We start from the raw sequence: 16,002 nt of genomic DNA, 5'->3' as shown, positions 1-16,002 counted from the left end.
TTCACACGAGACAGTGAGGTTCCTTAGTACTTGAACCAGTATGAGTCATGGTTTTTGCTCCATTACATTATAATGACCTCAAAAGCTAAGGAGTATAGATATTATCATTTAAGACATCTAGTACCACAAAGGTTTTGTACATAGTCTACAATCAATGAATATATGATTGTGATGTGGAAAGGTTTTTTTCTCTTTCTTTGAGTTTTAAAATATCAGTATAAGACTTTATGGCATAATTACCCTGGGGAAAAGAGAAAAAAACCTATGAGGAGAACTTAATTAATCAAAAGTAAAACCAAATAACCATCAGAGCTGCAAATTGTTTCACTTAATGGTCATCCCTTTATCTAGAGGCCTGACTGGAATCCTAGTTGAAGCTTACCCACTAGGAACCACTCAGCTTGATTTCACTAATTTGTACACAAATATACAACTGATACAGTTTATACCTCATTCAAGTAACTGAAATAAATAAGCAAAATGTCTGGGCTGGGAATGTAGGTCAGTAGTAGAGCACTTGCCTAGCATGCTCAAGGCCCTGGGTTTTATCTCCAGCACCACAATAAATAAACAAACAAGCAAGCAAAATAATACAGAGAGCCCAGCACATGATAGATACACAATATATAAGCCTGGTTCTTGTTTATTTTTTGTAAAATTGCTAATTTTTTTTTTATTCCAAGTAACGTGTCTCTTGTTACAATCTTACTTTTGTTGACTAGAAGTCAGATTACAATAAATACTGATATATATTACACTTAAGATACTTAAAGTTAGTTTGTGCTTGGTTAAGTGATTGATTTACTAACTCATTCTTTTATTTATGTGAAGCAAGAATGTCAGAGCTAATCTGAACACAGTATGATAGAGAGCAGTAAAACTATTATCTAGAAACTAAGGTAAAGCATTTTTACCCAATCTTTGTGAGACTGGAGATTGATGGTGCAATCTGAATGAAGAAGAATAAAAAGAAAACAAAGGGAGGGAAGGTTCTGACTTTGGGGCTATAACTAGAAGGTGACTGATATAATTAGAGGAGATAGGAAAAGATACTCAGTAACATCTCATTGTGATGAGGGAAGGTGCAGAAAAGGTATCAGCCAGAAAGAGAAAGTAAAGAATAACATACTTGGTGAATTGTATGAAGCTATGAGACTTCAAAACCTATTACTAAGAATTACGCTTTAATAGCATACAATAACCAATATAACTTTAATAGGCTACACTAAAAAATATTAAGCAGATCCCTCACTAGCTGAATGTGTTTTTATTCAACTTACTTATAAGGATGTCCTTGAAGTCACTATATGATCTATAATTTTTAAATTTCACAAGACAACTGGCTCACCAAGGACGAAGGTTAGAATCTCCTTATTTTTGTATGCTCCAGTGTATAGTGAAATACTGACAACCCTGTTCACTAAAGCTAATACACATTTATTGTAGAAATAAGTGTCTGGAAATTTAAACTTTGTTTTTGTTCTGGACAACTAAACATTCTAAAGGAATGTGAATTTCTAATATCACCCATTTATGATGCATAGGAAAAATGTAGAGCATTCCCACCCAGACAACATGGGGGACCTACAGCCTGAATGTCTGTCTAAATGAGAATTCAGAGTGTCTCATTTAGAAACTCTGACTGACTCATAATAGTTATCATTCTAGGAAGTCTGAAGCAGGTCTTACTAGGTGCTAGCATTCAGAGGGGCTCTAAGCCAGGCATTCCAAAGTGGAATCAACATATCAGAGTATGAAGAGGCAAGAAGATGTCATCCTCCTACATTTCCTTGGGGTCAGTACTGTATAAGTAACTGATTAAACAATAAACCTGGCTTTTTTTCTTTAAAAATATGTTTATTCAGGCATTATCTACAAGCAGTAATATTTACCCTTTTTGGAGAACAGTTCTGTGAGTGAGGAAAATGTATAGAAATACTTCTACCACCACAGTTATAATACGGTCTGTTTCCACCATTCTGAAAAATTCCTTCAGAACATCTTCTACTCAATCCCTCTCCACATCCTCAGTCCCTGACAACCACTCAGCTGTCTCCTACTTCTACAGTTTTGCCTTCTCAAGAATTCATATAAATGGAATCTACAATATGTAGTCTTTGAGTGGTTTCTTTCACCTACCATCATGTAACTAGCCACAAGGCCCATGAGACTGGGACACAGTCAGTGAGCAGGAGAGGGACAGGAACTGAGACTGAAAAAGAGGAGGGGGGTCAAACCACAGAGAGGCTTGTATGCCATGTCTAAAATTTTGCCTTTTAATAGTAGGTATGAAGGGAAACCTTTTGAAGGTTTTGAGCAGTTGAGTAGTATGATTAATTTAAAAATAATTCTGCCTATTGTACAAAAGACAATAATGGGAAAAAAGTAGAACAAAAATGAAGCTACTTTATAGAGGATATTGCAGTTTCTTGTGTTTAAAATAACAGTGACTTAAGCTAGTATGGAAACAATTGAGGACCTGGGAAAGCAGCTGATAGTGAATTACAGAAAGAGCTGCTGGGACTGTGTAGCATGCTGGGGGACAGAGGAGTGGAGGATGGTTTCAAAGATGTCCTGGGCAACAAGGTAGGTGGGGTCATTTACCAGAAAGGGGAAAAGGAAAAGACAAGGGAGGAGGGAGCAGCAAGTTTGATAAGGGGAGATGGAAAATTAAGAGCTCCACAAATTTGAGTATCTTTAGGATACAGATGGTACTGAATCTTTCCCCTGAGCATTTAGCATACTTGTATTTGATAGAGAAATTTCATTTAATAATCCCTTCCTTGTTACTCTTAAATACAGTGAGTGAATGCATTGAATAATATATTCAGTCTCGACTGCACTGAATTCCTTGAGTTAAATTTACAAAAACAAGAAGATAAACCATAAAGGCTCAAAATGAGAGAGCTCTTTCACATCTCCATTTCATTTTCTAAATAGTTAAGAGCATTTGAGTTTCATAAGGCCTCTAAATCTTATATATACTTTTTTTCTTAGAAGACCAATTTCTTTTTTTTTATTGGTTGTTCAAACATTACAAAGCTCATGACATATCATCTTTCATACATTTGATTCAAGTGAGTTATGAACTCCCATTTAGAAGACCAATTTCATTTGAATCAACTCAATCCCTCTGGAGACAGAGACTCAAATGAATTCAGAAATATATTTTTAAATTATCATAACTTTTCTTGCTTTAACATGTTTTCCCATTCACTCACATTGAAAAATCAATTGTTGAAAAAGTATTTGGTGGTTCCTCCTTTCCACATTATGAGACCAAGTCTATCTTGTTGGTATATCAAAAGAGTAACTTTTGATCAGTTACAACTTCAGGATGGGGAGCGGGTAATGTGGCAACATGATGTGGAAAAGCCAGAGGTTGTGGAGTAGAGGTTTACTTTGTGTCTTCCGTCGTGAAGGAACCTATCTAAGTACAATGGAGGACCATTGATCACACCAATATCCCCCAATGTACAACTCTGAAGCCACCAAAGTGGTGTTCAATGCACACGATGATCATTTCTGTCAGAGATCCAGTCATGTATTCATTCATCATTTGACTATTATCAACACATCTCCTGAAAGTTCATTTTTTTAAATCTCAAAACTCCATGAAAATTTGTTATCTGTAACAAATTATTCTTGCTTTAACTAAAAATGTCTTTATTTACTTACCATTAAGTAAAATTGACATTCCAGATAAAGTGTAAGACCACTACGTACAGTTGTATAGATTGTCAAGGAAGCACTGCTTACACTGTAGGTATTGTGGGTCTATTACAAAAAAATGTTCCTTTGGACATCAGTAAATTGCCTTGAGGAAGAAGCACTGTTTTTCTATTTTGTAAAGGTGCCTCATGAGCTGATAGCAGCCCTGGATTTGGCACAAACCTGAAATAGCCTCATCATATTACATGTGAAGAAGCCAAGTTCCAAAGAGGTGAAGAGAGAATATCCACAACTAATTTATGGCAGAGTTGAATTTGATCCTAGTCTCCATTCCCAGTCCAGGGCTTTTTAATAGTAACATGCTACCTTTCAGATGTGTGGTATATTGATGCACTCTTTCAATTCTTTGCTCTGCTTCAGAAAAGACTTTCACAGAATGGATGCCCCAAGCTGCTCAAGCCATTTGTTTCTGCCATGAGTGGAGACAGAGATAGATAGGGTGGTAGCTATACTTGTCAAATATTCAAAGGGGTGAATATACTAGACTAAGTTCCATGAGAGCAGAAAACATGTCTAACATTCTCACTATGTATCCTTAGCACACATCTATAGCTAAATTACAGTTGTATATAACTTATAAGAAATTTATATAAGAAATTTATTACTTTCTGTCAGTGAGTTTAAGTTACACCCCTCAGATTCTTACTGTACTGTCTTTTGTGCTCAGGCAAACATCAATGTAATAAAAACACTGAAAAGCACTGGCATGTTCTCTAGCTATTTTCTAGATCAATATGCTACACTATTTATTTTTGGTTAGGTTCATTTAAACAGGAGCAGTAATATCAATCACAGAATCATAAAATGTGAGCAATGGGATGCATCTTATGTCATTTAATCTAACTCCCTCATTTAACATTCTAGGAAGCCAAGTACAACAAAATGATAGAATCCATCCAGGTAACACACCTAACTTTTGCCATAATTAATCCTAAAAGTCAGATTTTCTGGCCACAAATTAGTTGCTCTCTTCTGAACACATATTATCTCCCCACTAATCAAGAAATAATGACTGGAAACCCACAATGTCAGAGACATTGTGCACTGGTAGGCATGCCTTTAATGGAGTTTTGTTTTTAGTTGGACAATGATAAATCATGAGTTTGAGAAAATGCACTATTATGTTCTTTTATTCCCTCCATGCAAGAGGCACTACTCAGAAGAAAAATGATTAGTCAGAAGACTACTAGAAGTCCTGAAATTTAGCAAAAAATGGATATGAAAGTATGTTATGCTTGTTCTGTACATTGTTAATTTAGAAAGCATAGCGGGTTAGTCATATAGTAAAACTGTGTATGTCTATTTACTCTGGCTCCAAGTTAGAAATTCTATGACCTAGGTAATTAGTATAGTCTAATGTGATGATTATTTTCATTGAAAATACATGCTATCTTGTAAACAGGATATTCTCAAGCAGCTATGTAAACTAAAGGAATGTGTTTATTTAGAAACAATACTTTCAGATTTTCAGTTTGATTTCAGAAATAAAACTTTAAAACAACACTGGAACTTCACTTCAGTAATATCCCAAATTATGGGACTAAATTGATGGTTCTGAAAGTTCACATAGTGAACTTTATACACATGGTGAATATTATACAAAACTCTTCTCTAACAGAACCAAATGAGCATGAGACTCCAGTATTATCTATACTCTTTTATGTTTTTATTAAAGAGTAAAAGAATATAGAGGGAAATTATTTGTTGTAAGAGAATTCTATATTTATAATGAACTGCAAACAAAAAAGTCTAAAATCATTTAAATCCCCTACAATATATTTCCCAACACAAACTATTTTGATTTTCAAACATCTAGCAAATGGCACTAGTAGATAATAAATATATGACAGAAAGCAAAGCTATATGTGTGCATATAAGCTTCCATTCTGCTGGCCTCCAACTTCTCAGCGGGGCCATAATGCAGCAAGATGGCAGTGGCATATTATACCTGATTATGGCTGGCTTCAACGGAGCTTCCAATAGCATGGAAAGTCATCTGCACAGGGGCTAAGGTCAGACAGGTCACATATTCTTTGCCACTTTGTTTATCACAGTAGTGAACCTATAATAGAACACACGCAATCTGCTGAACACCATTTTTATGAGGGAGTCCGATGTAAAAGGTCCTTTTTCAAAGGTTCTAGATTTTTAAAAAAATTCAAATGATTTATGCAGAGCACACCTCAAATACTTAAAATCTATGAACCTTCCAATTTTCTATGGAAAATCAATTCCATTTTAACCCATTTTGTCCCATTGTCCCAGATTAGAACACCTATAAAAACTTTAAATTGAGCAAAAAATATGCCACTTACGGTAACTTTGAAATAATATTTGAATATTTAGTATGTTCACAAAATGGAAAACTTGGGATTTAATGGGTTAAGTCTTTTTGAGGTTTTAAGGGAGTTTAAGAAATGCCTTTTTATTATGGCTAGTATAAAAATGCACAACTAAATGCTACATCTATCTTTAAGGTCCAGCTTTTCAGGATGCATAATGTATAAAGGACTCAAGTTTGTAAGCATTAGTCAAAGTCCATTTGATTCTAATGGAATTTTGCCAACCTGAATTTTCCCTCATCTTTGACTCCACGTGTATGTGATTGCTGTTTAATTGGGAGTGACAATTCTTCTCTTTCTACATTATAGCCCCTTCAAAATCAGTGAATATATGTGTTTGTCACTATACATGTTCTGTTTGAAATATTGACATTATAATCAAATTGAATTAAATTGAAATGATTTATAAAGTGCAGACTAAAATAAAGTTACAAGAATATTATTTTTCTTTTAGCTAAATATAACTAACCATTATTAAAACCACATGTAAGACAATCCATATCAGAGGTAAGGCACATGTGATAGAGGAAAGTATAGGTCCAGTTTCATATTAAGAAAATTTTCATCTTTCCATTTATCTACTTTCAAAAAAGTTCTGTTTTTTAAACTGTAAGCCAACAAGGTAATAAGAGTATTGCCTTTGTGATAAATTAATAAAAATATGTCTATAAAATGGAATGGGATTCCTACCAATTATATTAGAGGGAAAACTGGTTTTATTAGTCATAACTTGCTCAATTTGTTAACGTGTACATATTTAGAGTAAAGGTTTAGATGAGAATTTTGAATTTCTAAGCAAGAATATTAACATATAAGTTCCTTGTCTGAGGTTTTATTCTAATAGCTGCATAATGTTCGGACACCCATATACCTTTATTACAGAATATGGCCCACATTAATTTTGTCATGTATAATAAGAATCTGACTGAAAATTATAGCAATATGAATCCTGGTCTAATAGTTTAATAATTCAACTGTTTTAAACCAGTAGGGTTGTTAAGAATGGCCATCATTTTCCCTGGAGGTGGGGAAATTTTCCTCTTGGGAATCTATAAAAGTAGCATAGGGCTCAAATCAAGTCAATATAAAAGCCTTGTTTCCAAAGTACTATAAAGATTTTGTTATAAAAACATTTTTTCCTGAGTTAACCTTAGAGAAAAAGATTTGACAACAGTTCTAATTCACTGTACTATAACTCCTGAGCAAATTAAAAGCTCAGTCTATGTATAGGAGTTAAAAAATGTGGAATTGTTGTTTACTATGTGTCAGCTAGGTATGATGGGAAAAAAAATGTAACTTATCACATAATAGGTTTATGCAAAAGCCAATAAATGGTGACACTATAACAGCTACAGTTTGCAAGCATTTATGGTATCGTTAAAATATTATGTCTGATATAGTGCTATTATAAAACATGCTCTTTATAAATTTAATAAAACATAATCACCCATTCAATTCCAATTGAAAGTAAATATGAAAGATATGACACTCTCCTAAAAACACAGTTGACACTCTTGTATGTGAGCTGACTTATTGCATTTCTATTCTTTATCCTAAAGAAATGAAAATTAGAAAAGACAAAAAGACAACTATAGTTGAAAAAATAGGCTTCAAACTTGGTTTTCGTCAGTGGCTTGGATGTCATAACTGAAAGATTTAACTTTTGTCCTAACTATATACAAGCCACCATGAGCCAATTACCTAATAAATCCTATGGACCCATGCAATTCATGTGTGAAAGATAAATATAAAGGTGCAAGTTAGCACACAGTTCCAACGATGTCACATCTCTATTGCTGTGTCCTCCAGTATTCTCCCATAGTAATTCTTAGCTGGGCAACTAGATGCTCAGAGTAAAGACTATACTTCTCAAGGTTCCTTATAGCTATGACTGACCAGATGTCCAAGGAGACTGTAACTGAAAGAATTCTCTGGCAGTTTCCTGGAAACTTTTAAAAATAGATTTCAGATGTATGCTTTTTGATCTCCTTTACCCATTTTTGCCAACCTGCGCTTAGAGTGTTAATATTGCCATCATGGACCCTGAGGAAGAGCACAGTCCTTGAGGACTTCATGGAACAGCATCATACCTGCCTTAGACTCTAAGCTATGGGCTTTTATTTATGCAAAATTCAACCTCTACTCTGTTTATGTCACTGGGCCTTTTATCATTCAAAAGAAACCTAATTCTGACAAGATGTTTCCTATGCCCCCAAACTGACACCAAGACTCACAGCCAATCACAAAAGAATCTCCAGAAAGCTGCCAACATTTAGGACTTAGCCTTAATTTCCTTCCCTCACTCTCTTTATAAAAGTTAGCATAACTGGTCCAACCACAAAGAATCCACATAGGAACAGCAACAGTAGGTTAACGGGAGGAAATCATCTGGATTTGTCAGCCTTATGAGGAATAGAGTATTTTCAGTGAATGAGGTAGCTCTAAGAGAATAGTTGACAGACAGTGGGAATACCTATACAAAAGCAATACTGACATTTCATTCCCTGGTGAGAGGCTTGCTAAGAATTGAACTTATAGGCCCCTCTCAGTTTAAGTTATGTCCCTGGCAGTCTGGAAGCACATGAAAATGCAGCAACAAGGCTTGGATGTATTTGAGCACATGTTGAAGGAGTCTCAAGACACGTAGCATACTTGAAAAACAAAAATGATGGAGCAAGACATGCTCATCTCAGATTTTCATGGCCCTTGCAAGAAATGATAAGAGAATCTTAGCAGAAGATTGAAACCCACCAACAGTGAAACCCACCAACAGAGGGGACTAAGGGCACAAACCATTAGTAAAGCCCAAAGGAAACAGTTGCCCCTTAGGACCAAGGGAACTGGGAAAACCTGAGCACTACCTAAAGAAAACCATAGACATCATCCATGTGGAAACCAGCAGTGGATGAAACTACACTAAAAAGTGCCACCTCCCCTTACCCTAGTCCCAATCTGAGCTTTCTAAGACCCTAAGAGTAAGGTCATGAAATAGAAGTAAATTGTGGAAGAAAGTGTCTAAGAACCAGACCATGCCCCCATCTCACCAATGACCAACACAAAGATGTGGGAGTGAGAGAATGAGAGGAAGAGAGCCATTAAGTCTACTGAGCCAAAATGAATAACTTGCAATGGAAGGATATGACTTATAGTTTTGCACTGAACTGGACTAATTTTTTAAAAATTTTTAATCAATTAATTAATTAATTTGGTGCTGGGAATCAAACCCAGGATCTTGTGTGTAAGACAAGCCCTGTACTACTGAGTTACATTCCCAGCCCTTGAACTAGATTTTTTAAAACTAAAGGTAACTGACAAACTAAAGGACTTGCCAAAAACAGTACAAATGAACATGAATAAGAGATTTGATAAAGCATAGAGGAAAGCAGTGACTAAAGAAATATAAAATCACTTCATATTTTCCTCCGAATGCATTGAGATTTCCCAATAAACTGGATAATATGTGAAAAAGTACATGAAACTATTACTCAAGGACTCAATTTTAAATTAAATAAAACATAATGCATAATAAAAAGCCTTAAGAAAGTATCATGTTTTGCATACTTGACCAATGAAAACAAGTTTGATATGGCTCTCTTTAGGTATATATTTTCTTCTTGGAAATAAAAATAGAAATGCTAGGACAAATGCTAGGACAAAAGCAGTGTGTTTCCACAACTGTGACCCTAGAAAACCCAGTATACAATGTCTTAGCTACCTAAGACCTTGATTTTGATGAAATAAATGAATAAAGACAATTTTAGAAGATTACAAAAGTCATCTCCCTATATTTAAGATTTACTGTTTACAAAACTTACCACTTTCTGTTTTTAATATTTTAAAATGTAAGCAGTGAATGTTGTATTATTTGTTCAGGATTTATAACATTAGTCAACAGCTATGTATTGACATTTTGTTTCTTATGAACTTATAAAAATAATTCCACTAAAAGGTGAGTCACAAATTAACATGTCAATTAAATAACCTGGATTCATTTGAAATTTGCAAACCTATAGTGATTTTAAAATAAATTTCCTAGTATGATTTGTACTCCAATAAACCCAGATGAGATATGATACTTATACATTCTGACATCTTGCCAGCCTAAAGATTACCTTTATAAAAATTATTTCAACTCTTCATATAATGTAAGAAACAAAATTCTACTAGTCTTACAATATCTTATGTAAAAAGCTAGGTATGTGAATTTTTTATACCCATTTGAAAATATGAGGGACTATGCAAATGAAAATTGCTCTTTATCTCACCCCAAACTGTTTCCTGCAGAGCTGAAGGTCCTTGATGTTGCAGGACAACTAAATACTTTACTAATCTCAGCAGAGAACTGGTTAACTGCCTGTCTGTCAGATGTCTGTACTGGCCACCTCCTGTGGGGACAAAAATGAGGAGAGTGTGGAAAAGACTCACATTTAAAGAAAGCTGCTCCTTAGATCATAAAGGAAAGATAAAGGCCTACATATTCATATGTGATACACTCCACAGTCACTGTATTAAGACAGCACAGGTTTGATTAGCAAACCTGAGGTTTATTAACCTGGGGCCTACTTCTCAGTTGCACGTAGCAGAGCCACAGAAGCCATCTTGGCTACTGCACAGGAGCCCCACCCACAGAGTAAAGACAGCAATGATCTAAGAAGGGGCAGCTTTAACAATAAACCTTAGGATACTCAAAATATGCTTGATTCTTGCAGAGTCTGCATACCAGCTGCATAAAAGAACTAAGTTTTGTTAACATAAATAGCATGTTCTTAGCAAGGTATGAAATAGATTTGTTTCATAAATATTGACCTAAATAAGTAGAATGAGTGCATCTTAAATATTTATTAACTATTTTCTTTTTAGATCACATATGAATTATCTTATTTGGGTCAACCACAGTCAATATGACAAGTCTACATTATATTTATACGTAAGTAATTAATTTATAATAAATGAATAAGATTGGTTTATCCATGAGCCGTATTTAGACATGTGACTGGTTCACAGTGTTTATTAAAATAAATATTAGATATTCTATTACTATAATATCCCAAAATAATAAAAGATGACAACACATATAACTTTAAGAATATTAACATGGATAATATCTGTTACTGACTTCCTCTAAAGATTTTTTACTCAATTTCATATCTAACAAACATTGTATCATTTGTAACAAAAATGTACACATACAACTAACATGCTCAGCCACATACTAGTCTTTTAGTTGATGGGTAATCTCTTTCACTCATTCTTATCACATTAACGCCTCCTAAGGGACAGGAGTAAATGAATAAATGAAATCACATAACAGACTGAAACACAACTGGCAGTTATCTTTTCTATCATTTAGAAATTCTGTGTTTGGAATAAACTTTGCAAATTACATATTTATGTTTGGTTTTCAAAATCTGGCATTAATATATAAAGATTTATCTGTAGTGCAAGTCATAGATAAAAATCATGTAGTAAATAGCAACAAAAGATGTATTGTGAGCACTGATTTTTAACAGTTACTTTTATTTACCAGAAAGGAGTTGCCTTCTTCTGTAGCGCATACTCTTGTTGTTATAAACCCACATACATTCATTTATGTGTAAGATAAGCCACATGAAAATCTAAAGGGTTTTTTAAGAAAATAACTTTTTAATAAGGAAAAGTCTTTCTCAAGGTCAAAAGAAAACTACAGTTGTATAGGCAGTCAATGTATCTTTAAAGTTAAACTAATGAAAACTCCTCTCTCAATAGGGCCAAGTCTATCACTTCCCAAATACTAGAATTCAATTGTATTGGGTATCACTTCAAAAAAAATGGTATAAAAGACAAGATATTACCAATCTTTTCATTACATACTAGCTTAACTAATAAATAAATAAATACAATTTAATTATATTTTTATTTGTTCTTTTATATATAGAATATATTTTGACATATTTATACAAACATGGTGTACATTTTATTCTAATTAGGATCCCAGTCTTGTGGTTGTGATGTGGAGATTCACTGTGCTGTTTTCATATATACATAGGAAAGTTATGTCAGATTCATTCTACAGTCTTTCCTATTCCTGTCCTCCCTCCTTTCCCTTCATTCCTCTTTGTCTAATCCAATGAACTTCTATTCTCCTACCACTTCTTGTCGTGTTAGCATCCACATATCAGAGAGATCATTCGGCCTTTGGTTTTGGGAGATTGGTTTATTTTGCTTAGCATAATCTCCAGATCCATCCATTTACTTACAAAATTTTAACCTTTCTACTCAGGAATTACATAGTTTAGAAATATACAATACACACTTGTATTTACAACAGTTACATTCTTACAAAAAGACCATGTATGACTTCTGCTACCAGGCAAGATGAAATAGATTTACTTTTTTCTTATTCTTCCTGCTAAGTACAAGTAAAGGTAATAGCTCTTGATGTTATGGATAAACATAAGAGAATGCAGAAAAGTGGAAAGAAGGAGGAAGACTACCTAGGGGTTTCAGGACTCAAGGAAAAACACAGTGGTGAATTCCTAAATTTTCTTTTTGTTTTAAATATCCTGGATTAAGAGAATGCAAGAACCTGGAAATGCCAATGGGTGTCAATAAAAACAAAACAAAACAAAAAACCCTAAGAAAGCCTGCTCTAACCAAAGGATCATAGAAGAAATAAGCTAGCAAGATAGAAAACTTTTAGACAGTAATTACAATCACATGGCAAAAAAAAAAAAAAAAATGAGGAGAGCCATTCCTAATGCCAATAACAAAGGCCAAATGGGGAGCCCTATATTTGTACCCTCAGCAGACTTCAATAAGGCAACCCAATTCCCCTGCTAGTGTGGTAAAAGAGACGGGACCATGGATAATCAAGAGTTTTTAATCCTAATGAATCCTGGTGCACCTCCACCTAGTGACACTGAAGTACCCTACCTCTCCTTGCCAAGGTGCTAACAGGAGAGGCATAATGGAGGGTGAGGATTTTCACCTTCATCCAGTTGTAATAAAGTCCCTCTCCTCCACCAGATGTCAGCCGAAACTAAGTGCAAAACATAAATTCCTAGTTGGTGCCGCGTCAGAAGAGGCTTGCTAAAACTGAGCTTTTAGGTATATGGCACTCAAAATGTCCAGAATTCAACAGAACATCACTCCTTATATCAAGAACCATAGTTTCAGCTTGAATGAGAAGACAATTACCAGATGCCAACAGCAAGATGACACAGACATTAGATTTACAAGTATCGTAAAGTAGCCTTAATAAAAATATTCCAATAGGGGCTGTGGCTGTGGCTCATGTTAGAACCCTCATCTAATGTGTGTGAGCTCCTGGGTTTGATCCTCAGCACCACATAAAAGTAAATAAATAAAACAAGGTATTGTGTCCAACTACAACTAAAAAAACCAAAATAAAATAAATTCCAATAATTAGCTGAACTTGAAACAAATGAAAAATGACAGTCTCATCAAAGAAATAGAAGAAAACAGATGGTCCTAACAGCAAAATGGAGAAAGTAGAAGAAAGAATCAGTGCATTTGAAGACAGAAAAATACAAATTCTCCAATCTGAAAAACAGAGAAAACAGAATGAGAAAAAATGAACAGAGACTCAAGGATCTATGGGACCATAACAAATGATATGGTAATACTTGTATCATCAGAGTTCTAAAAAGAGAAGAGAAATATGTAAAAATTAAAAATAATTCAAAGAAATAATGATTAAAAATTTACAAAATGTTGGTAAAAGATATAAACCTCACTCCTTTAAGAAGGCGGAAAAACACAATAAACACCAAGAACCCAGACATATAATAATTAAACTTTTGAAAATTAAAGAAAAATCTTGGAAGCACTGAGAAAGAAACAACCTCTAACCTACAAAAGTAAAACAATTAGAATGAGAGCATTTTCTCAACTGAAACCATGAAATGAAAGCCAGAAGACACTGGCATATTTTATTTTTCAAGTGTTGAAAGAATTGTCAACCTAGAATTTTATGGCCAATGACAATATCTTTGGGGAATGAAGAGGAACACAAAACATTCTCAAATGGAAGGGAACTGAAAGTTTGTTGTCAGTATATCTACCATAAAACAATGGCTAAAGTTAAATTCTTGAAACAGGAAAAATAAAAGCAGGAATCTTGGCACTCCATCAGGAAAGAAGAATACAGAAAAGAGCAAAAATACTTGTAAATACAATAGATTTTCCTTCTTTTCTTTTCTGAATAATCTTTGACATTTGAAGTAGAAATTATAGCACTGTCTGATGCTGTTACTAATAAATACATAGAAAATATTTAATAACTATATTACGAACTGAGGCATACAAAGAAGCATTGAAAAAGGCACAACAAAACAGAGGGGGGCACAGCATAATTTCTGTGATATCCTTACTAAAAATAACTCTTAATCTAATCATAAAAAATTAGAAAAACCCAAGTTCAAGAAAATCTTATAAAACAAGATTGGCAGCCATTATGAAGTCAAACAACAACAAGTGTTGGCGAGGATGTGGGGAAAAGGGTACTCTTGTACATTGCTGATGGGACTGCAAATTGGTGCGGCCAATTTGGAAAGCAGTATGGAGATTCCTTGGAAAGCTGGGAATGGAACCACCATTTGACCCAGCTATTCCCCTTCTTGGACTATTCCCCAAAGACCTTAAAAGAGCGTACTATAGGGATACAGCTACATCGATGTTCATAGCAGCACAATTCACAATAGCTAGACTGTGGAACCAACCTAGATGCCCCTCAATAGATGAATGGATAAAAAAAAGTGGCATTTATACACAATGGAGTATTACTCAGGACTAAAAAATGACAAAATCATGGCATTTGCTGGGAAATGGATGGCATTAGAGCACATTATGCTAAGTGAAGCTAGCCAATCCCTAAAAAACAAATGCCAAATGTCTTCTTTGATATAAGGAGGGCAACTAAGAACAGAACAGGGAGGAAGAGCATGAGAAGAAGATTACCATTAAACAGGGACGAGAGGTGAGAGGGAAAGGGAGAGAGAAGGGAAACTGCATGGAAATGGAAGGAGACTCTCATTGTTATACAAAATTACATATAAGAGGAAGTGAGGGGAAAGGGAAAAAAAACAAGAGAGAGAAATGAATTACAGTAGATGGGGTAGAGAGAGAAGATGGGAGGGGAGGGGAAGGGAGGGGGATAGTAGAGGATAGGAAAGGCAGCAGAATACAACAGACACTAGTATGGCAGTATGTAAAAATGTGGATGTGTAACCGATATGATTCTGCAATCTGTATACGGGGTAAAAATGGGAGTTCATAACCCACTTGAATCAAATGTATGAAATATGATATGTCAAGAGCTTTGTAATGTTTTGAACAACTAATAATAATAATAATAAAACAGCCAAAAGAAAATCTTATAAAACAAATGATCAACACTTCAAAACTGTCAAGATTGTAAAAGATTGAAAAAAAAATGTTACTTAGAAGAGACTTGAGAATTAACAACTAGAAGCAAGGTGGGACCCTACACTGAATCCTAGACCAGAAAAGGGGCATTAAAAGAAAAACAGGCAAAATTTGAATAAGATCTTTAGATTAGTTAATAGTATTTAACAGTGTTAATTTCCTGCTACATTTTATTATGGTTATAGAACTATTAACATTAAACTCACTAATACTTCTCTGAAAGTCCATTTTCTTTTCTAAGGGGCTATTTATAGTAGAAAATAGAACCCTGAATGCTCAGAATTAAAAAGATTTGAAAGAAGCCAAGCAATTATTAGACTAAGGAATAAACCTAAGTTTTTCTATGCATAAAATAATTTTAGAATAAGAGAATCTTCAGACAATGAAATTAAAGTTTATCTGCTATAGTTTAGGTCTTGAAAATCTCCTACCAGCCCATGAGTTGCAAAGTTGGTCCCCAACTATTAGAAGATAGTGGAACCTTTAAGAGTGTAGCTTAGTG

The 16,002-nt window shown here is 34.4% G+C and overlaps 1 protein-coding gene across 10 annotated transcripts in view; it reads right to left on the bottom strand.

Moving 5' to 3' along the window:
• Positions 1–16,002, bottom strand: part of Stau2 (staufen double-stranded RNA binding protein 2) — a 274,753-nt gene that overhangs the window by 93,806 nt on the left and 164,945 nt on the right. For 8 of the 10 annotated variants that reach the window (XM_046460516.2, XM_058584403.1, XM_046460519.1 and 5 more), the window contains one exon: positions 5,681–5,794. The exons of 1 other annotated variant lie outside the window; for it this stretch is intronic. In XM_046460516.2, the coding sequence (XP_046316472.1) occupies positions 5,681–5,794 (114 nt within the window). Of the gene's footprint in view, positions 1–5,680; positions 5,795–10,339; positions 10,460–16,002 lie in introns of those variants that run through there. One more of the 10 variants, XR_009228323.1, reaches the window with a different exon arrangement.

Source organism: Marmota monax, unplaced genomic scaffold (genome assembly GCF_021218885.2).
Source record: "Marmota monax isolate L192 unplaced genomic scaffold, Marmota_monax_Labrador192_F-V1.1 WCK01_AAM20220418_F8-fsc00063, whole genome shotgun sequence".
NCBI classification, from domain to species: domain Eukaryota; kingdom Metazoa; phylum Chordata; class Mammalia; order Rodentia; family Sciuridae; genus Marmota; species Marmota monax.
Note: the sequence above shows the minus strand (reverse complement) of the source record. Positions and strands in the feature narration are given on the sequence as shown.